Genomic DNA, 25036 nt, shown 5'->3' with positions numbered 1-25036 from the left:
TGTTGAAATTAGTATGAATTCAAAAAATTATGAAAAATGATTTAGTAGATGTCCTGAAATCGCAGAGCCTTAATTTAAGTCAAGCGAGATAAGTCAGTTTGTCCTACTGAATTGGTCGCACAACTCTTCCATATTAAAACATACGATAAAACTCAATGATTTGATAAATTCTATTTTTACTTGTAATTATTTTTCTGCTGGATCAGTTTTCGTAATTTCTGAAATGTGTTGGTTCAAAAAAACAATCTACATATAAGCATTATAAACCCTTTAGTCTTTCCACAGCCATTTTATAAAAATGGGATCATTTCATTTACAAATGTGAAATGCAAAAAAAAAAACACATAATTATCTGGTGTCGCTGAGGGGCAAAATTTTCGATTTTTACCCATTTTAAAATCAGATGTAAGTTCTTCACTTTTAAATAGCATTTTGATTTTTTTTTTAATTCAGTAAAGCAAATTTAATGTCACTAAAATAGGGTTTGTGGGTGATACGAAAAAATAAGTCTGTGTAAGATGTTTTTCATCTTAAACATTATTACATGAGGAGTCATTTTGCGTAAAAAGTTTATTTTACCATCTAAACTCTAAACATGCACAATTAAAATGTGTAAACATTGAATTAATAAAATTCAAGATGGCCGTCACCTGGAATTTCATACCATATTCCATAGGGTTTATGGATGATTTAAGAAAAATAAGGCATTAAAAATGTTTCTTATCTTAAACATTATTACATGAGGAGTCATTTTGAGTAAAAAGTTAATTTTTTTATCTATTGAAACTCGAGCAGTGCACAATTAAAATGTGTAAAATTGCATAAAAAATATTCAAGATGGATGACACTTGCAATTTCATAGAGCAAAGTAGCAGTCTTGACCTCGTGATTAAAAATCAAAGTCGAGTGAAACAGAATGAGCCGAGGCAAACCTGACAAGTTGGAAAATGAAAGTGAAACAGCTTTTATTAATATTTCTCTAAATAAAATAAGATTAGAAGGAAAATAATTTAAACAACTTTTATTTTTACGTATGTAGAATAAATGCAAGAAAAAAAAAACGTGAAAAATAATTTAAACAACTTTAAACAATTTAAATTTAAATTAATTTTTTTTTTAAGTTAGAATGACAAATAATTTAAACAACTTTAATTTTTAATTAAAATTTGTAAAAAAATTGGATACGAAAACATCCTTTTTTTATGCATTTAAATTAAAAAAATGCAAATGTAAGTATTTTTTTGTTTTTATGTTGAAATTCATCTAAAAAAATTTCTCTTTCTTGTTTTCTGTTTCATTCTTTCTCTCTCTCGTGCTTTTTCTTCCTTTCCCTTTTCCTGTTTTCTTCTCTCTTTATCGTGTCTGCCTTGCCTCACTTCCCTTCCCCCTGTATGACAATTCTCTGACATATAAACATTTTAATTTTGCCATAAATTAGGTTTATTTTCAGCAGCCCTGTAACTTTCGCTTTCCTTATTTTGTCCTTTAGTCCTCACATTCTAGTAGCAATGTTTCTGACAAAGAGGAAAGAATTGCTGTTTTCTGGGGCGGAAACTATTTATGCAACACTTATCGTTGATTAGTTTTTGACTGTGAAATTTTAAAATTTTTTATTTTATTTTTAGCTCCTTAAATCAAGTAGCTTCATGTCTTGTCTGAAGCAATTTCTATATAAGAAAAAGTTCAAATGATTCATATTACGAGTAGGGAAGATGTTGAAGATTTTTGTTTCATCAAACGATGACTTCTTTCTTCCTCCATGTGTGCATGATCTTTATCTTCAGTTTGACTGCGGGATTTCATTTACTGCTGAACGCTTTCCCCCCCCCCCCAAGATGTTATAGGAAAAAGACTAACCCACATGCGGCGAGCGACAAATATTGAATATTTATCTTCCCGAAATCGAGCAAATTAAATAGACAGGCGAGCTTCGTTGTTAACTGTGAGATATTACGATTTATATGTGATATAAAAAGTTTTAAAAAGTTGTGAACCAGCCGACCGCTTCTCTGAAAGAAGCCTTTTGTAGACATACAGAAAAAGCGAACACACATACATACATTTTTGCTTTTATATTTATAGATTTTTTTGCCGTTGAGCATTTGCATCCCTATGAAATTAATTTAACTCTTTATATTAAGTGGCTTCATGCCTTGTCTGTCTGGAGTGATTTCCAGAAAAAGAGAAGAAAACATTAAAATGATTCATGTTGCAAGTAGGGAGAGGGAGTTGACGATTTTTTGTTACATCAAAGATGACCTCTTTCTCCCCCTCACACATGCACTTTGTCTTTATTGTAATTTTGATAGAAGGAGTAGGGGCATACCTCTTGGAAAATTTATTTAAATGTAGTTTTTGGTCCGTTGTCGACAAAGGAGGGATTGGACCTAGTAATTCACTCCCATTCATCCGTTCGTTTCTTTGCACTCTTCTCAAGAACCATTTTTTTTAAAATTTTGCACAAACATTAGTCATGGTGAAACTAAATTTTTGCCAAGTTAGGTTTTCAAGGATAACTCTGGTTACCCCCCTGCTCTCCGAGGGGCCATTATAGGGTTAAACTTGCCTCAATTCGCACTTTTCTCCAGAACTTCAACTTTTTTTGAAATTTTACACAAACATTAGTCATGGTGAAAGTAAACTTTCCGGGATAACTCAGGTTGCCCCCCTCCCCCAGGGGGCTTATAGGGATAAAATTGGCCCCAAATTGTTCATCCATTCATTTGTTTGCACTTTTCTCAATAACCACATCTTGGAATTTTTTTTTTTAATTTTGCACAAGCATTAGTCATGGTAAAAGTTTTTTTACTCATGGAAGGGGACCCCGCATGCCTGGCTTGTTTTTTCTTTTTTAAATGAATTGTTCCAAAATTGAATGTAATGTTGAAAAAAGCAAAAGAAAAAAATTCTTGTACTTTTTATTGATGAATGATTTGGATTTTTGTTTGGCTGTTGTAGGTTGAATTTGAGAAAACCCAAAACCGACGGATGGAGAAAGATCTGAAGAAGACGTTGGCAAGTCTTGAGGAAGAACGAGCCAATTCTGCCAAGCATAAACAAGTGGCGCTAATGCTGATAAGAGAACGTCGCAAATTGGTGGAACGGATTCTACAGGAGAAACACAAATGCAACGAGATGGAGCATGTCCTCAACGACGAGAAGGACAAAATGCTGAATATGGCAGAGGGTTTAGTGCAGGAGAGCCGTAAATCTCTCAAGATGGAGGCAGCCATGGAGAAGCAGTTGAGTGAGTTTGATACGGAACGAGAACAGCTTCGGAGTCGGGTAATACGTGAGGAAAATAAATCAAAGGAGCTTCAAAGCGAAGCAGACAGTCTACGACAACAGGTGGATGAGTTGCATCGTAAACTAACAAATTCCCAAAACGTAAAAGACTTTGAGGAAAAAAATATGGCAACCGCGTTGAGTAGTTGTCCGTCAAGTAGAGAACCATCTGCGGATCGTACTGTTTTAGTGGCACCATCTGCTTCCTCCTTCACAAAGACTGTACATATACCTCCTTCTTCTGTAGTCTTAGACAATTCTTCAACATCATCGCCAATCGATGCTAAAAAGTGCACAGTGCAGTTCAACAGTCATCATTCACCCTCATCACCAGAGAAGCGACCGATATCCCCAGGGGAAATGTTCAGCCCTGCCTCAGATGTTCGGATCATATCTGAAGGATCATCTGGCAATCGGATCAGCCTCAGTGCCGGTGGTACGACTGTAGTTAGCACATCCGGTGGAAAAATATCGTTCCAGATCGGACAAAGTTCAGGCCCAACCCGAAAGTCAGTATCTATTGGGCGGGGTACGCCACCCCCGATTCCACCAAATAAACCAGTTTTGGTTGCCAGCGGGGGTAGCGGGAAGCCCGCAGTGCCTCCTAAAGTGGGGATAACTGTGAGCAAAGAGCGATTAACTGTATCTGGTTCAGAGAGTGATTCTTCCTCGTCGGGAAGCAACCAACCAAAGTCGGTTCAAATCCCTGTTAGTGTCGTCACTAGTCAGTCGAATGTACCAAGCAGCCGGACAGCGAAGGAAAGCTCCCCCTTGCGGAAAACAACACAGGTTTGTGTAAATGCTAAATGAAGGGGGAAAAAAGCTTTTAACGTCCCAAAAACTTAGAACTTTTAGATGTCGTCTTTCGACAAACTCATTTTGATTTTGTGTTAGTTAAAAATCAACAAAAAACGAAATAAATTATTAGCATCCCTATCTCTCTCGCTTCTGTCTCTCTCTCTTTTCTCTTTTCCTTTCTATTTTTTTTTATTCTATTTTATTTAGCAAAAATCTTTTACCTATCCCATCCTCCTTCCCTCCTCTCCATATTTCCACCTCCTACTTCTCTCATTCTCTTCCTATTTTCCAAACTATCGATCCGCTCTTTTCCCCTCTCATCTCTCTACTGTCTCTTCCCCTTCACCTTCCTTCCCCCTCTTCCTCCCCAAAGCATGCATCTTAGTTGGAATTTTAGTTTATAACAGATCATTATATAAAAATTTACAAAAATGTTCTTTTCTCCCTGATGTCCATCAGAAATTACTTAAGCTCCAGCAATCTTAATATAATGGAGCAACTGTGTCATTGTCATTGATATGTTGAACAAGAAAGCATTTTTATATTTGTACAGAAAATTTGAACAGATATTTTTATAATTTTCTTTCCCTGCTCAAATTGAAAGAAAGAAAAAGATAAAAAAAAGGAATAACATATTATTAGCAGCATAATTATTTTATTTATTTATTAGCTGATCTTTTTAAAAAAAATCAGCTTATTATTATAAAATACAATATTTAACCAATTGTCATTATCTGGTTTTCATGTTTAGGGTGTATGAGTCTCCCAGACCTGAAGGTGGATAACAAAAGGCAACATTACACATCTTCTATTCATGCGATCTGATCCAAAGGATTGCATGAAATGAAAATGAAACTGCAACACTAATCCTAATGCGGATTTAATCAGCTTCCTCCAAAGGAGGAAGTTCCGTGAGAGTATGAAATTCACAAGCAGTCTCCAGTCGCATGTATATCCCTGTTAAGGGAAATAACGGCATTAGGTTTTTGTAACTTTTGCAGGGAGGTGTCGATGTCTCCTTACATACAGTACCTGGTTACCCATCTGGTACTAATCAGGCTTAATGTTGCTTAACTTCTGTGATACTTATTGAACTGGTGTATCAGCATCATTATTCCATGTAAGGATTTCTAGGTCTTCCTTGCTTTATCATGCTCCCCTGCGTCTAGTATATTCAGGTGTTTTATGATGCAAGAGATGCTATGTTCTATATGATTGTACCACCTGAGATGTTGGGCACGTAAGTCACTAATGCCCACTTTCTGATGAAATACATTTGAAAAGATCCTCTTCTCTTATTTGCAGCTGTATATCCACCAAATCATTACGGCATGGTCATTATGCCAAAGCCATTGCAAATCAGAAGTGTTTGAGACGTTATACCTCACTGTCATGCAAGATGGAAGTGTGAACACAAGATGGAAAGATATTGTCCGAATGCTTTTTTATTTTCTTCCAGATTTTTGTTTTCGTAATTAATATTTAATTTTCTGACTACAATTTTTGCAAACTTCTTCACTTGTTTGTCGCACAACTATCAGTGGCAGCCATATTGTTTGTCTATTTGCCAGGAGGTTAGGCACAAGGTCATGTGTGGTTTTGAGAACCCAGTGCACTAGAATAAGCTCATTCTAACCCCCCCCCCCCAAATGCTTGAGCAGCCTCCTTGACATTCTGTGGTAGAGGTACCTCATGCGATTAGTGATAAACGACTTTCTTTCTAAAAAGAAGGTAAAGACTGGGAGTGTGGACTTCCTAGGACTGAACAGAACTCTACCCCAGACGGTAACAAAATCACTGTCAGACAGATTTGTATTGTAATTGTTTGATACAACAGTTTTTGTATTATTTGAATTCATCGAACTACTGTTTTCATCTTGAGTGTGATTTTTCACAACGTTTCGATCAATGTAACCCCCCGACCTTCTTCAGGTATATCTTGTCAAACTCAGGAATATTTCTGTCGGACTTGGAAATTTGGACGGAATTTCAAACCGAACCCTTTAAATAACCTGTAAATAAAAGGTTCTGTTCGAAATTCCATCCAAATTCCCAAGTTCGACAGAAACATTCCCGAGTTCAACAATATATACACCTGAAGAAGGTCGGAGGTTTCATCATCCGAAACGTTGTGAAAATGACACTCAAGATGAGAACCATAGTCTGACAAATCCAAATAATATGAATAACAAATCCTCATCTCAAAAATTCAGAAATGTCACAACATTTTTTGTATTAAATACAAAAAAATATCACTGCAGGTAAATTAACCCTCACCCTAACCCCAACGTAGATAAACTAGTCCTAACCTGAAGAAGACTGAAGAGTACATCCGCCAAAACATCATCTGCATTATTTGGATTACTATTTTACACTTGATTTTTATTTTCACAACATTTCGACCTATGTAATCACTGGCCTTCTTCGGAGGAGATTAGTTAAAAATTTTAAAACCAATTTAAATGCTTTTGGTAACTTAAATTTTTTTCCCAATCCCTTTTTAACAATTTTTAATTCCACCCCTCCTGTGTCACCCTTCAATATAGTTGGAAAACACTGAAATTTATAAAAAAAAACCCACTCTGAATTAGTGTTTTATACATATGATTAAAATTCCATTAAAATCAGATATACGTATTTGAAATTTTAAAGGGGTTATGTGCTTAGACTTCCTTTACAAAAGGTACGTAGAAATTCAGCACATTAAAGGGCACATAAAGACTCCGGGACCACTTCCATTGTTTTCCCCAGAGAATTTTATACATATGATTTAAATTCCATCAAAATAGAATACAGTTGAAGTTTTAAGGGAGGGAGTAGATGAAGGAAAGCTGTCTATTTGAGCTACTAACCCTCTAAAGAACATTGATGTTATATTTTTATATAATGATTTATATTTAGTCATTTTTTGTTCTGTTCTTAAACAAAATTATCTCCCTTCATTTTAAATTCAGTTTTTAAGTTCTTTATTTCATTTGGTTTTAAAATTACCAAATTATTGTTTGACCTTTTTGTTTTTATTTCATTTAAATGTGAAAAAATAGTTTTATATTTTTATTTCGAATTTATTTATTTTTTAGTGTGTTTTACCGAGCTTCAAATCAGCCATCAACAAAAACAGCAAATTTTGGAACTTTTAAAATCCACTCGACTTTATCAAAACCCACTCTACTTTATTAAAAAGCAATAATACCGATATTATCAGTTATGAAACTCCTTTAATCGAAGTATAAAACAATGACATTTTTTAATTTAAGAAATCCAGGAGTTGTTGACATTTTTATTAGCGATTGAGTAGCTTTCGGAAATCTACACATGCTATATATATATATATATAATGTGTGTGTGTATATATATATATATATATAATGTGTGTGTGTGTATATAACCCATTTTATATAAATATATGTGTATATATATATATATATATATATATATATATATATATATATATACATACATATATATATATGTGTGTGTGTATGTATGTATGTATAAAAAATAGTAGCATTCGTGTCTGTGTGTACAAATCTCCTACAACCCAAACCACTGAATCCATCATGATCAAATCTGGCATCATGATGGTCCCCCACCTAGGGATGGTGCACACCATTTTTCAAGATTAGGGTAAACGGTTAAGGTCATTGCTTATGTATATATACTCTCCTATGGCCCATCTCGTTAAACCGATTATGACCAAACCTTCCATGATTATGCCGCCACTCCACCTAAGGATGGTGCATACCATTTTTCAATGATAAGGTCAAAGATCAAGGTCATTACCTATGTATATATACTCTCCTACAGCCTAAACCACTGAATTGATCATGACCAAACCTGACATGATGATGGTCTTTGACTTAGGGATAGTGCACAATGTTTTTCAAGGTCAAATGTTAAGGTCGGGACTTCGCTTGTATATATATATATATATATATATATATATATATATATATATATATATATATTTGTAAGCGTCATTCCAAAAGTAAGTTCTATTTTTTAATTTCAAAACTAAAATGTTAAAAAGCTATAAAGACAGGTGTAGTACCATTAAAACAAGCGGCCTTTTGTTTTTACATAGTGATCACCATTTTTTTGTCAGGCATTTCATTGATGCATCTCTTCTGACACACGTCTATAACGACTGAGGTCGTTTTCTTAGTCGCACACCATCAATATCTGCAACAGAGAATGCATAAGTTCAGTCATCATAACAATGCAATTTGCAATCTAGTCAGATCCATTTGTACGAAATAAAAAAAATAGGAAGCATTACTTTTGGAATGTTTTTTGTGTGTGTTATATAGTAAGTTATGAAACGATATTTATGGCAATTAAGCTACACAGCTTAATTACCATAAATATACTTTTTATAACTTATTACCTTGCTCTACTTAAATATTTTACACTGTTAAAATAAATATCGAAAATCAATAAATAATATATCTCCTTATGATATTTTTTGTGAATACATGAAATAATATATAGTGAATAAATGACAAAAGATTATATTCCAAAGATGTTGACCATCTTATAATTTATTTCTTTAATTCAGTTGACATTTACAATTCTTGACAGTATCGGTTTTGTAGCGCAAAATCAATCACTTAATTATTATATCAGTTAGTGAATCTATTTTGCCCTTAATTCATTAGAAGAAATAGCAACAATCAATCTGGAAACATATTATAAAGTATTTACTGCTTCTCTTCAAATTTTCGGATTTTAATCATGTCAAAACTCACTTTATTTTCCTTTTTGTGGATTGATTGTTGCTGTTTCTTCTGATGAGTTCAGGGCAAAATAGATTTCACTGATTGATATGATAATTAAGTGATTGATTTTGCGCTACGAAAAAGACACTGTCAAGAATTGTAAATGTCAACTGAATTAAAAGAATAAATTATAAGATGGTCAACATCATGAATTTTGGAATATAGGCGTTTGTCATTGATTCACTATATTGCTCTGTAATTACATTGAGCTTCTTAAATAAGGATTGGTATATATTATAAGGAAATAAAGTACATATCCACAGATATATATATATTTAGAGAGGTAGAGAGATTTTCTTTTCATATATATATACAAGTCGATTTTACATTAGAAGCTGTATGTTTGTTCGGATATAACAACAAAGCATATACAAACAACAATTTTGTTATATTAAAAAATTCAAGGTTTTATTTATCTTACCAATCATTTTTTCAAAATAAAAACTTTTATGGATCTTTTTCGTTCATAAATAATGATCAATATTTGTACAAAACAACCCAGAAAGTTCTCAAAGAAAGAAATGCATAACAAAGTAAGAGATAAAATTGAGAAAATATCAATGGACTGGCATCTTGTCCTATGAAGAAAGGGTGTCACAATTACTACTACCCCATCAAATTAAATTTTGTAAGATTCTTTTTTGGTTACAGGTTACATAAAATTTTTGTATAAAAGAGAAAGATAAAAGCTGTTTAGCTGTATCACAGATCTACAGTACAGCTAGACTAGCACCCATCCCAAGTCATCTAGTTGATAATTGGCAGCCCTAACCACTAGACCACAGACAGGTACTGTTGGTAAATGATATCTGCAGTATTTTTATATAAACATTGACTGCCATTTGACAGTGCTCTATTTGTTTATTTACAAAGAGTTTTGCATTACATTAAATAGTTTAAGGTAATATCATTAACAGTGCTCGACCTGAGAAAAGAGGCTATATATAGCTATCCACAGATGACTGTTTCGTTGTTTCACAGTTCTTTAGTGCGTTAAGACTCACAGTCACAGATCAAACCTATAGCCATCTTGATAGTTGACAGTTGTAACCACTAAACCATGAGACGATCACAGTTGGTAAATAATGTTTACAATGTTTTAGGGAATGATAGAGAAAAAGAAAAAGATTAAAATTGTTGAAATTCATAATTTGCTTCTTGAAATTTTTCATAAAATTATATGTTGAAAATAAATTTATGAATAACTGAATAATATATTTGAAATGATTTTTTCAAAATTAGGAATTTTTATTGGAATTTATGGATTATTTTTTATTTGTTCAACCATATGGATTTCTGAAGTTTCCTTAAATTATTTAAGAACTAAAAAGTAAAAAAAAAAAAAAAAAATGATGGGGTTTGATTTAGGTGAGGTAAAAACGTATCTATTTTTATTTGATTTGAACTTTTTAAAGTTTTTGTTTGTTTTTTGAATGTTTCACATTTTATTTTCTTCAATTTAAAATTTTAATTTATTTTTTATTTTTTTGTGCAAAAATTCTTTATTTAATACTCTGCAACGCTCTACCTATGACAAAAAATGTATTTTTAAAAACTGCTGCGTGAAAATCATTTCGTTCATTTTGTAAAAATTATACAAAAAAACTGGTTTGGCAATTATATTTTTGTTTTTTCATTTTTCCTTTTTTGTTTTCATTATTTCTTTCATTTTTTTCATTTTCATTCATTTTTTTTTTCAATTTCTTCATTAAAATATATTTAAAAATTATTCTCTGTAACCTTAACTAAAACAATTATTTCAAATTTATTTTTAAATTCTTCAATTCACTTTATGGTTTCTATTTTATAATTTTTAAAAAATTTATTTTTCATTTTTTAAAAAAATCCGTTTTTGTTTTCATATTTTAAGAAAATTTTTTAATCTAAATTTTTTTCTAAAAAGTTACATTTAAATTTTTTTTATAATTCTTAAAAAATTGTCCTTTTTGATTAATTTTCTTTTTCTCGTCTCTTCTGCTTTTTTTCATTTTTCCAAAGCCTATTTTTCAACTCTGTCTTTTCACCATTTTTCAACTCTTTTCATTGTTCCCTGTTTTCTATCAAGCGTTTTTTAAGATGGAAGGGAAAAAATCTGTTTCAACAATAATGTTTTTAAATGACAACCAAAAACAAATCCAGTTTTTAATATTGTATCTTGTTTTGGCTGTTTTTTTAATCAGCAAAAATTGTTTCCATTTTCTTAATTTTACTGATATGCACCACTTTCGATCAAACTCTGCCTTTCCTTTTCTCACTAACATTTGAAAACAAATGTCTTTGTTTTTATTAGGTTGTTGTGGAGAATAAAACTACAAATAATAATGAACATTAAAACTAATTTAACATATAGTTATCTTGTCAGATTATCAAAATCAGACCCAAATAGCATTTAAGTTGACAAATAAAACTTTGCTTATGATTTGCCAATTCTCATTTGTTATTGTTGTACCATGTTATCTAACATAAAGTTATCTTGCCAGATTTTCAGAGTTAGACCCAAATAGCAATCCATATCGATAGTTGATTCAAACTAGTCTATTTTTACATTTCTTCCTTCCACTAGTATTAGAAGGGGATTCTTGTCTATTTTTATATAAGAATACTGTCCCAAGACGGGTAAAATAAATTCCCTGAACATTTTTTCATCACTTTTATGGCCCCCTCATATAGATTAAAATTAACATTAAGTCTAGAATCCTTATTCCAATTTTGATCAAAATCCATTACATGATTTTGATTCTAGAAAATGTCTAAAATTTAAGGGATCTTAGGAATTAAAATTCAGAGAATCTTGCTTCATTTTGGGTCAAATTCAATACAAACCTGAAATATTGTAATTTTCAAATGGGAGGGTGTGCTCATATTATACCCTCCCCTAAAAACTCTTTCAAATACTTCAAATAAACTTAAATTCTGGACATATTTCTTAATTGATGTCTAATACCTATTGTTAAAATTTCACAAAAAATGAAAGGTATGTAAATTTCCACCCACCCTATTTGCATAACATTTGTTTATCTCTTTTACATAAAACTAAACTAAATATAGCTCACATTTGGACCCTTTTGTGTTCTGAAATGCATAAGGCTTGGTTAATTAGCTTAGGAGTAAATTCTATACATACAAATATATAAATATACTAAACTTTATAAAGATAATGTTTTCATGTGAAAATAAAAATGCTATCATCAACATCCTGACCATGAAAATACTTTCAGTTCATATCAAAACCAAATTCAGGTTTATTTCTCATCAATCAACAACTGGCATTTGTATCTCATGAACCAGTTGAACTGGCTTCATTGAATAATATTTAACTAACCCAAAACTACTGAAGTAGGGACCGCATTTTTTACCTGAATTCTTGACATCTTCAAAAAGAAGAAAAATTTGAAAACAAATATTTAGCATAGTACATTTTCATGCAGTAATCTGCACACACACACACACACACACACACACACACACACACACACACACACACACACACACACATATATGTACATGTAGAAATATATTTTCTTATAATATATACCAATCCTTATTTAAGAAGCTCAATGTAATTACAGAGCAATATAGTGAATAAATAACAAAAAACTATATTCCAAAATTCATGATGTTGACCATCTTATAATTAATTCCTTTAATTCAGTTGACATTTACAATTCTAGCGCTACGAAACATACTGTCAAGACTTGTAAATGTTAACTAAATTAATGGAATAAATTATAAGATGGTCAACATCATGAATTTTGGAATATAGTTTTTTTGTCATTTATTCAATATATATATATATATATATATATATATATATATATATATATATATCTTGATTTTTTTTTTTTTAAACGATAAATATGGTTAATAGCAGCTTTGCCTTGAAGCTCATTTTACTTAGAAAATCGCCCATATTTTATTTGGATGTATATAATATTTTTATTTTTTAATTTTTTAATTATTTTTAAAACAGTAATCTATGTACATGCATGTGTCGAGGTATCTACCTCTCTTCAGCGTAGCTTGAATGGAGTTCGATTCCTAGAAACAGTCAAGCTACGCTGAAGAGAGGTAGATACCTTGAAACATGCATATACGTCGATCACTGTTTTAAAAATAATAAATAAATAAAAATATTACATATATTAGTATATTTTGGCAACAAGTCATTATTCAAGCACGCCATGTTCAGTCAGACGTGCTTGAATATATATATTATTATACATTTTTATTCATACACCTTGTATCTACACATGGTCATATGTATTCTAGCCGTGACCTGATTTAGGGTCTAGCATCATCAGACTGTTGGCAGAGAAGAATCATGATTATGTTGGATTTGCTAGAGCTCAATGATTACGATTTTAGGTTCCAGAGAGTTCATATATTATAACTTAGAAGAATACGAAGTTTATGAGATAATCATTATGTAATCATATTTAAATAATTCAACATAATTTGAATAGCTAATCCATTTTGCATTAAAAAAAAATAACATTTGACTCTGAAATTTTTTTTTTTTTATTACATTTTCACCCCAAACAAGGCACATTGCCACTTTGGTGTAGGGGGCTACTATCAGGGGAAACAACTACTGGGGTATTATGTAGGGATTTGGGCAGCAAGATGTTGGTTCACATTGCACTTGAACTTATGCATGTCAGTACAGTTGAGGAAGCAGTGACCTGGAATGGAATTCCAAAGTCTAGCGGTTCTGGGGAAGAAACTACCGGAGTAGAACGATCTTTTACATCTAGGGATCTCTACAGTGTGGGAGTGGGATTTTGCAGCTTGTCGGGTCTGTCGAGGGTGTTCACGTCGTGGGGGCACAAGTGCTTGCAGTTCATCAGAGCATTCACCATTAAAATACTTGTAGAACAGGCAGAGGGATGCAACGTTTCGTCGATGGGACAGAGGCTGAAGCTTAGATGCCAGTTTAGGGCCTATCAGATTTGCGACTCTCTTTTGAACCCTGTCAAGGAGCGAGAGACTAGTAGCCGATGCACCAGCCCAAATATGACAGCAATACTCCATACATGGGTGAATGGTTTCCTTATAGAGGTACAGGATACTTTCGGGTGTTAGTAGTTTTCTAGCACGGTAGAGAGAGCCCACCTTCCTTGCAGCGGCCCTCGATGTAATTGTTCCAACTCATGTTTCCTGTGAACGTTAGGCCAAGGAGCTTGAAAGTTGTACTCTCAGATAAAGATGAACAATTGTGTTTTGTATGTTTGTAGTAATTTAACACTTGCATTATTTGCTTTGACTATTTTTGAACGAAATGATAAGGAGTTTTGTTTTTTTATTTTGTGCTAAATAAAAGATTTTAATTAAAAATTTCTGAAACATATACAGAAATTGATGCTGAATTTTTAGAACATGATTATATCATTTTTTTTTTTTTTTTACAAGAGAGTCACCATTATCAAGGCTTGAAGGCCGCTCATTAATAAATGTATGGTAATCACTTAAACAATAGCATAGTGATCGTTAGTGATGGAAATTGGATAGAATTAGATTATTTAAGGGAACAGGCAGGCAGTTATAAGAAAGAAACTTTGTTCATGGAATTCGTATTTAGATTTAGGCATAAAGAGTGGGGGAAATTGTTAATGGTCCTTGTAGCGAGTGATTTTGTGAAAGTTTGCGGGGGGGGGGCAAAGATTAAAGCTCAGATGAACGCTTGCTATAGAAATAAATGATAGAGCAGGGACAGGCTTGCAACATATTTTCTGTAGGAAAGAAGTTGCAGGGAGGAGAAAAGGACATGTTTAGAAGCTAGTTTTGAACTCTGTCAAGTTAGGATAAGAGGCAGCTCTTCCTCAGGTGTGGCAACAGTATTTCATCTTGGGAGGTATTTGCATCAGGAGTGAGATACCCTCTGGAATGGTAATGATTATGACATAAATTTTGTAATACACTAGCCTGGATGCCCGGCATTGCCTGGGTGTTTGTAGATGTGTGTTGAGCAAAAAAAGAAGTTGTAGTAGGTAGGTAGGCAGGATCGAACCTGTGACACAAAGGCGGAAAAAAAAGTGAAGGTCTGTGTAAGAGTGTTGTTTGAGCAAAAAAAAAAAAAGAAAGAAAAGTGGTCATAGGCAGGCAGGCTCGAACCCGTACCGTGAAGGAGTAATAGAGAGTGACAAAAAAAAAAAACGTAGCACGTCGGATTAAATCGCCAAACCAGAAGTGACGTAGGTTTAAAATCGAAAAGAGACAATGACTTTTGAAAGTATCGGCGAAAAAAGCGCCCCCTCCCTGTAAGAAAGTGCCGAGTTGAGGGTGAAGAAATTAATGTTTTTAGCCAATTTTTCGGTATTTGTCATCTGAAGGGGCGAACTTCAAAATGCTACCAATCTCGTGAAAATCCGTCACCTCTGTCAAAAGTTTTTGTGAGACATACAAACATACATACATACATTCATTAAAACAGACAGGTGAGATTTATATTATAGGTGAGCCCAGTGAGATTTAAAGCATGAATCATTGCGCAAAATTTACACCCGTAGTATAATGAATTCATACCAACCGCTATTTTCCACATTAAACGATTTTTCTCATTTTTCTTTCTTTTTCTTCATTCTTACTCGTTTTTCTTTTATATATATACTAGCGGGGGTACCTGGCATTGCCCAAGTGTTTAGAGGTGTGTGTGTGCTTTTGGGTAAATCAAAACAAAAGAATAATAAAAAATCGTTGCCCGGGTGGAGGGGAGTAAAAAAAAAGAAGTTTTGGTAGATAAGTAGGAAGGATCGAACCTGAAGCCTTGAGGTGAAGTTGGAAAATAAAGTGTGAAAATAAACGTGCGACGTTAACTGCTGGGCCAGCAAGAAATATTAACGGAAAGATGTTTGAATTTATGTAAGTATTAAGAATTGGCTGATACCCGTACTTAATGACTTAATAAGGTCAACTTTCACTGCGGGGCAGTATTTTTTTTTTTTTTTTGTTTCCCCAAGATGTTGGGGGAGGACCAGCTCCCCATAAAAAAGGGATTGTCCAAATTGAAGAGCAATTGTCTGATATAAGGAGAAACTCCGCATTGATCAAAGCTGATTGCTTTTGGACTTTCCTGGCGATCGCACCAGAAGCTTCGAATTAGTTTCGCTTTTATACGAAAAAGCCAAATCCACATGCGGCGATCCAAAAATGTGGAATTTTTAGCTTTTCAAAGTCGGGCAAATTAAATAGATAGGCGACCCCCGTTATTAACTCGTAGATATTACGATTTAGACGTGATATAAAAAGTTTTAAGAATGAGGGAGCCGACTGAAAAGCCTTTCGCGGACATACACAAAAAGTGAACATACATACACACACACACACACACTTTTGCTTTTATATATATATATATATATATATATATATATATATAATGTATAAAACCAATTAATGACAAAAATCTATATTCCAAATTTCAAGATGTTGATTATCTTACCATTTATTTCTTTAAATATGTTGACATGCACAATTCTTGACAGTACCTGTTTCATAGCACAAAATTATTCATTTAATTATTATATCCATCAATGAATTTATTTTATTTATATATATACAAGCAGGGTACCTGGCATTGCCTGCACGTAAAATATGCTTAAATATGATATTTTGATTAATGCAGATTTTGTATTTCTTATTATATTATATTGGACCCAATATATCGTAATGATTAAAAAAGTTTTTGAAAAATGACTCTTGTGCCACCACCGAGAATTGAAACCAAAACATTTAGATTATGATTTATTTTTTCCTCTGCTATTAATGACTGAGCTATGAAGACATGTTTGCTGCAACGCTAAAAATTAAAATATGAACCAATAGCTACTACGTTATGCATGCATATTCATAATGCCGCCATTCAATCTTTACCTGGCAAATTTAATTTTTTTTTTTAATTTTCACACTTTTGTACCGATTTTCCCGGGCTAAAACCCAAATATAAATTTTACATGGGTTCAAATACTTTATATATGAAGTTTCATGTCTGTAGAACAAAAACTCTAAGATCAGTTAGGTACGCAAAATGTTTTAAACAAAAATATATATGTATACATAAACAGATATGGAAAGAGTTTTGTGTTTACTATAAAGTTTTTACGCAAATATTACGCAAGTAGAAATTATGTAGAATATCTGCATGAATATAATTACACGTAATAATTAACTAAAGATGATCATCCCGTAAGAAAACCGAAAAAACTAACCGGGAATTAATTAAAATGAATGTTTAAAAGAATATGCAAATTAGCTAGATCTTTTGCAGATGAATGCAATTGTATGATCCATATATAAAAAAAAAGTTGTATTTTCTTTTTAAATACATAGTTTTTAATATGAATATCAATACATACAAAAAACAAATTTATAGTAGTGTGTGTGTGTGTATATATATATATATATATATATATATATATATATATATTTATATAATTAGTGATGGAAGGGTTCCAATATTTTTCCCACAATTCTGTACTAAATTTCCGATTGTGATACAATTTCCGATTCCGATTATTTATAAATCTCTAAATATTAAAATATAGAGTCATTATTTTTCCTGATTACTGTAAAAATACATACTACATGTGCAGATATTTTCCTAAATGGAAAAAATACACTTGTGGGAATCATCTATCGATTTTAGTTTTATTAATAATTAAAAACCAATAAATATTTATTATTTTTTAATTATTATCGGTAAAGGTGGAATTTGCTTTAAACATATTCAAATAAAAAAGCACAATTAGAAGAATCGTTTTGGCAACGGAAAATGAGCACAAAATTTTTCCGATTCCGATACCATTCACCTGCGCAATATTATTGTCACATCTAAGTTGGTGCATCAATAGCCTCTCTTCCTTTTAGGCAGGGTCTAAAAACAAGCCTTTAATCTAATATTGCACACTGTCTGTCAAGCTCCAACATCTTTCCCATCACCACAATGTTGCATTTCTGTGCTTATTCCTCAAGTACATTATAGTACTTCAATGTCTTCAATAATAGTTGATTACTAAAATGTCTTTTTGAAAACCAATATGCAAATTAGCCTTGTAACTTATATTACATCAGCAATATGTAAAAATAATGTTATGTCTTTTATGTAAATGTTGAATCAACTTGAAATAAGACGTTTTTACTTTACAATTAATGCAAAAAATGTGCCCAACTTTTTTTGCATTTATTTATTTATTTTGATTATTAAATTTCAACCTGTTTATTTAAACTTTGACTTTTTAAATCTTTAAATTTGTAAAACTCGGAGTGGTGCATATCTAAAACAAATTTCCTTAGATTTTTTTATTAGTTTTTTTTTTTTTTTAACTTGTTCGACTTTTTCTTTTAATTTTTTTTTTTTAAATTGTTTGATTTTTTTTATTAGTTTTTTATAATTGTTCGTTTTTTTTTTTTTTTTACATTCTTATTGTTGCAAAAATAAAAGAAGCAAATAAATGAACTTTATTTTCAAATTGATCCAAAAACAAATACATTTTTTCGGTACTGATACAGTATAAACATGGTTGATTGGTTCTTTCCATAAAATAGAAAGGTGACCTTGGGTTTACTCTCATTAGCTTTATACCTCTTGCTTCCTTGTATTTTATTCCTTGATTTTCACATTCCATGGCCAATGTTTCTGACAAAGGGGGGAAGAATTGCTGTTTTCTGAGTTTTTATCATTATCGTAAGCTAATTGGGTCATTATCAGTTATCATAAGCTAGTTTTGATATTTACTGGGGTTCGTTATATCAAGTGACTATATGACTTGTCTGGGGTGATTTCCATTAAAAAAACAATGAAGAAATTTTAAGAAAATTTATTTTATTTTTCATTTTTAGCAGAATTAGTACACGATATCAGGCAGAGCAAAAAGCTTATGGTAAAGAAACAAAATTTCTTTAATACAAGATGTGGTTATAGTCAAGATTGTCTGCTCTTTTTAACTTCCGGTTTTTGATGTCCATTTAGCTGGATAATTAGACATGATCAGGTGAACAAGAAAGGGGGACTTTCACATTGTCAGAGAGGAAGGTAATCATTAATCAAAAGAGACTATATCTTGCTTGTCACCGTTATCCCATGTGTAGAGCAGAAGCTGGAAGTTAAAAAACACAGATGATCTTGATCAGGATATAAATGTAAAGTTAGTAAAACTCAGAAACAAATTGGATTGAATAGAAGGAATGTGGACTGAAAGTTGGAACTCATGTAACTCCCAGCAAACAGAACTTTTTTTTGAGGTGAGGGGGGTGGATTATGCGTCTCCATTTTTTAATTCACCTATTGATTATTATTTGGAATTGACCTGATGATGGCTGAGGATGAAAAAAATCCACTTCATTAAGTACCTTTTCTTTCTGTTTTTTTTTTTTTGTAAATTTTTAAGGGTATTCAAAAAGTCTTTTTATTTTTTATTTTTTATTTTTTTTTTTTACCTCTGATTATTTTATTGACCTCCTTTCCAAGAAGTTAGACACAAGGTCAGGGGGAGTATTTAATGAAAATGTTTCTGTAGAACAAACTAGATTCGAACTTGGCACATACAGGCCTTCAGTCTGTGATTATTAGTATGTGTTCTAATATACTCTCTCGTGTTGGAGTACTTTTAACTTTCTCTCTCTCTTTTTTTTATTTTTATTTTGTTTTAAATTTCATGAATACATTTGATATATATTGGGTTGGCCTTAAAGTTTGTTCATTTTTGTCAGGAAGGAGGAACCCAAACATCGAGTTTAGAATGGAAATATTTCAAAAACATCTGCAAGGCTTTCAAAGATAGACTTCTATAAACACGGTAGCAATATACAACAGCATTAAGGATACAACTGTGGACTTTCTACAGGCCATGCTAGTTTATATTAAGTTAAGGAAAACGTTTGTGTGCAGTGTAAAAATAAATGCACAAATTTATTAAAAAACAATTCAAGATTTGTATATCATTTTTTTGCTGACTTATCCTCATTTTCATAGTGTTGTTTTACCACATTTCGACCAACTCATCCTCTGGCCTTCTTCAGGTGGTTAACCACAATGGGATATGAATGCTGAGTCTTGTAACTGTATCCTCAGTAATTACTGCCTTCCTAGTTGTTGTCTAACTAGGTTTTTGACCAATTAATCCTCTGGTCTGCTTTGGGTAGGATTGAAATTGCGATCTTCAGACAATGCTAACCTTGAACTAGAGACTCAATGCCTCTATCCACTGTGGCAACTATGAAAATGAGAATAACAGTTCACAAATTATGGAGCCTCATCTCCAAGGATTCAAAAAAATGAAATAAAAAATAATATATAACAATTTAAGAGTTTGAATGCAAAGTAAAATAAATCCAATTTGTTTAAATTGAAATCTTAAAACAATAAAAGGACAAATATCTTACATCAAGACTTGAATAATTGCAAACAAAGATAATAGGTTTGTCAAAAAGATTGTTCATTTTTTTTTTTAAGAAGGAGAAAGCCAAACATCAGGTTTGGAAACCAAGTTTAAGCAATGCATTTTCCACATACAAGTTGGAAATCTTGAAAATGTCTGCAATTTGGTTGTTAAACGGCAATCTTGTTCAACTACGGCTTTCACTTGGTTAATATCAATCATTTTTGGCCGGCCAGTGAGAGAGGAACATCTCTCTGAAAAATTTCCTTTTCGGAATCGAGCAAACCATTTCCGGCACCCCTAACAGCATTCTCGTCATTCACATGCTATGTCTTTACACATGTTTCGGTTGCTTTTTCCTTTTCTGTCATAAAAAAAGATCAGATGTTGGTAATTCTTTGTTGATCTTCCATTTCAAATACAAGCCAAAATGTAAAAGGTTTATTACACACTAATATTAAAATACTTCTACATCAAATACAAGATTTGAAGAATAGGAATATAAAATGCTGTTCAGTAGATCTAACAAACTTTTTAGCCAACCTAAATTTTTTTTTTTATTATAATTATTCAATTCATGAATAAAAAGTTAAGAATCAGAGAGGAAAAGTTAGCAAGAAGACCAAAAAAAAGAGAGGTGTTGGTTACAAGACAAATCCAAGGGGGGGGGGGGGAACTGCCTATATAATGTGAGCCTTATGTGCGAGTGAGCAAAGTGATGAAAAGAAATTGAATATTAATGAAGCTCAAGAACATTTTTTTATCGAATATTCTCTCAAGAGGGGAAGGAAGCTCTGGTAATAGTATAGTAGTATATGATTGATCTTTTGAAATGTAAATTTTAGACAGTGAAAATATCCACAATCAAAAATGGTTTTGAATCCACATACTATCTTTTCTTTCTTTATGTATATTAATTATAAATAGTTTTTTAGACGACAATTTTTAATTTTCATTTATTCAAAATTATAAATAATTTTTTTATAGTTATTGTTTAACTCTTCAACATGAAAAGACTTGAAAGGTTCATTATCTAATATATAAAAGGCACTATGTCTGTCTGTCTGTCTGTCTCCATATTTTCAAACTCTATCTCCTCTGAAACTAAAAGTCACAGAGTGACGCTAGGGGCCTCAAATAAGTGGATTTTTTTATGGACATATCTTTTATGGGTCTTTAACTGATTAAAATAGTTTTTAATGGTTAAAATAGTTTTTAATGGGTTAAAATTAAAAAAAAATCATTAAACATTTTGTACATTCATCTTAGTTTATTTTTAATCTGTTCATATGCATGCATTAAAAGTAATAAGACACCTCTTTCCCTATTGTACCACTTGCTCAAGATCAGAGGAGAGAGAATCGGAGAGAACTTGGTCGTTGATATTTTTTTATTATTGGAGGGAACTTGGTCTTAGATGTGCTACCATAGATAGTAGTGTCATCAGCATAAATGTCTATGAATGATGTAAGGATGTGATTTGGAAGATCATTAATGTAGATCAGGAAGAGAGTTGGGCCCAGGATAGACCCCTGAGAGACTCCAGCATTAATACTGTGAGCTTCTGATTTCTACCCATCAACCATTACTCTTATGAACCTATCAGAGAGAAATGATCTAATAATTGAGAAGACATTTCCAGCTATACTGTAGCTGGAGATCTTGTGAAGTAAACCTTTATGCCATACTCTATCAAAGGCCTTTGATATGTTAAGAGCAATTGCCCTAGAAAGGAAGCCTCGGTCGAGAGATTCGCTAATCCTATTAGATATAACTGTAAGCACATCTGCTGTAGATCTAGCAGAATGGAAACCATATTGCATGTCACTAAGAAGGTTATTTTAGCTGAGATGGTTGATTACTTCTCTGTTTACCACAGGTTTTAATTTCAGTTCTTGCTGATATTACCCAAATACTTTTCTTTTTACTTTTAAAATCATGACTATATCTGGACAATTAAAGTGTCATATTTAAGCATGTTTTATGACTGCACGAAGCACCTCCTGCTAATATTATATAGTTTTATATATGCATAAAGTATACTAATACTTACTACTAAATAAATTATGAAAATATATATAGCAATTAAGCTACACAGAATTTTCCGCATTTCATGACAAATCCTCACAAAAAAGAAACACAGAATTTTCTGTGTGGCTTAATTGTCATATATTTTCAAAACTTACTACCTAGCTCTACTTATGTATTGAGCACAGTTGAAGTAAATACTCTAAATATCCACATAAAATTTTATGTAGATACATAAAATAATAATACATATAGTATTATATAGTTTCATAAAGTTTCATATTACAATGAAATGGTATCCATTATTTAATATAATTTACATTTAGAAAACCACTTTTTGTATTGTTTAACTCTAACATAAAAAAACTTAAAAGATTCATTATAATTAAATTAGTTAAAAGTTATTACAATATTATTACAATGAAATGACATCAATTATTACAATGCACAGATATTTAAAAAAAATAATTGATGTAGTCGAATTTAAATATAATTTTAATTAATTTAAACAAAACTGAATGTTTAAGGAAGAAAGAAAAAAAAATAGAATGTGGATTTGGGCTATTTTTCAATTGTGTCGTCTTTCAGTGTCGCAAATTCATCTTTCAAAAAACTCGTAATTTGGTACCAATCTATTTAGAAAGAGTAAGAAGGATTTAAACTGAATTATTGTTTAATTTTTAACTCAAGTTTTAAGTTCTGCAAAAGTCAATTTAATTCAGTTCAAATTCTGTAGAAGCACACACACAAAAAAAATGAATTCGATGTAAATATCTGGGAATGAAGAGCATTGATGTTTAATCGTAAAAAAGAATTGAATTCTATTGATAACCTATGGATATCAAATTCTTTTGATAACTTATGATTAAACAGTAAACTATAAGATTATAAAAAGCATTTTTGAAAAAAAAATCTGTTTGTTTTTTTTTCATTTTATCAGAAGAGTTCTATTAGCTGTTTTGAGTGATGCTCATGCAAGCAAATTTGAGGCAGTGAATAGTTAAAACTGTTTAGGTACTTTTGAACTCAACAGGCAACAAATATAAAATTTAATACACACCATTTTGTATTGTCTGCATTTTGTTACCGTTGCTTTCTGGCCTGTTCTATAAAATGTTGCAAGGAAAGATCCAATCAGACATGAGCCATATATACTGTATTAGTAAAAAAATTTTTTTTTTTCTGGCTGTTAGTTTTTGTATAGTCATGTGAGATTTCTTGACCTTTATAGCGTTTGGAACCCCTCAACACCCTTCAGCCAGTGGTAGATATTACTTTGGGTATAGTCGGATGCTGTTTCTCGCCGATACAAGACAAACTGGTGAATATCAGTTGTCAGAGGCCAAAGTAAGAGAAATTCTACCCAATTAAATTCTTCTATTCTTCTCTGTCTTTTCAGCATTCTGGCCATTTTCTTTTTTTTTTCCATTTTACTATTTTTTGTATTTTTTTTAATCTAAATTTCGACTTTCGCGCTATCTTTTTTTTTTTTAATCTTTTATTTTGATGCTGGTCTACAAATTTTATTTCCCCCCTCCTTACCTTAAAGAAGACTGATGGTTACATCAATCAAAATTTAATATCAATATCATCTATGATGGAAATAGTATGTTTCGGAATTTTTGAGATGCGGACCTGTGATATAAAAGACATAAGTCTTACTCCTAAATGACAGCCTTCTCGAGGTTGAAGGTTCAATCCGGGGTGATGTAAGAATACAATTATGAATTAAAACTTCTAACCGGTCACAGCTGCTGGAACGAGAGCAAGCTACCTCTGTGCATTAGATAAAGAGACCTGTTTTAAATTCTTTACAGATTCGAGTTGGACAGAAAGAATCGCAAGTTCCAGAAGATGTACATGGACGTTACATTGGCTAAAATGTTGTGAAAATAACATCCAAGATGAGAATAGTAGTCTGAATAATCCAAATGAAAATAGTACTCTGAAGAAAACTAATTTGTAATAAAAAAATTTTCAAATTTTAAGCTTCACGTATTTTGGCATGGTGAGGATTAAGAATAGGTTTCTAGATTTTTCCCCAGATTTATCCTAAAACGCTGATTCTCACATTTTCATGCTCCGTTTTGTCATCATTTGTTCCACTGGCAGATGGACAATCAATCACATTGTGAGTGGGATGTTGTGTAGAACTTTGTCTGCCTCTAACTAAAGTGTCTTCTTAGATCAGAGCAAAGTGTAGTGCCTGTTCTGATATTACACTTCATTTTTTTTTCTGCGAGGGAGAAATCCTTTTTGGCTAAGGCAATTTTTATTTTAGTCTCAATCCAGTATGTTCCTCTTTAGGAAGCTGAATTTCACACGCATTAAAAGACAACCTTATTGGAATGACCATTGAGAAAAAAATTGTAGGCCAAAATGAGACCACTGCATAATCGTTGACTGCCACCATCTTAAAAAAAAAAAAAAAATTAGAAACGTAAGAAATTAGAAATATCAGACTTTACAGAAAACCCTTTTTTTTTTTTGTAAAGTCTGATGAAGTTACTGGATCGTTGATATCATTCAGTAAGCAGATAAAACGGTAATAAAAAATATATATTTGCTCTGCAATAGTATTGAGCACTTTCTTCAGGTTTTTACTAATTACCACTTTTGCTATATATATATATATATATATATATATATATATATATATATTGATTGGAAATGTCTATTCAAACTTTCTGAAAAAATGAAAATCAGATCGATTTTCTACCAATGGATAAAATAAAACGTTCACCTCCAAATTCTTAGAATGTTTCTGAATTTTTCTAA

The 25036-nt window shown here is 31.8% G+C and overlaps 1 protein-coding gene across 1 annotated transcript in view; it reads left to right on the top strand.

Annotated features, from left to right (window-relative positions):
* The window catches only part of LOC145265397 (cortactin-binding protein 2-like), a 344684-nt gene that overhangs the window by 164008 nt on the left and 155640 nt on the right, over positions 1–25036 (top strand). The window contains exon 5 of the mRNA XM_080121218.1: positions 2959–4074. Within this exon, the coding sequence (XP_079977344.1) occupies positions 2959–4074 (1116 nt within the window). The remainder of the gene's footprint in view (positions 1–2958; positions 4075–25036) is intronic.

This window comes from Euprymna scolopes, chromosome 40, assembly GCF_053919585.1.
Source record: "Euprymna scolopes isolate OS-2025 chromosome 40, ASM5391958v1, whole genome shotgun sequence".
Taxonomy (NCBI): domain Eukaryota; kingdom Metazoa; phylum Mollusca; class Cephalopoda; order Sepiida; family Sepiolidae; genus Euprymna; species Euprymna scolopes.
Note: the sequence above shows the minus strand (reverse complement) of the source record. Positions and strands in the feature narration are given on the sequence as shown.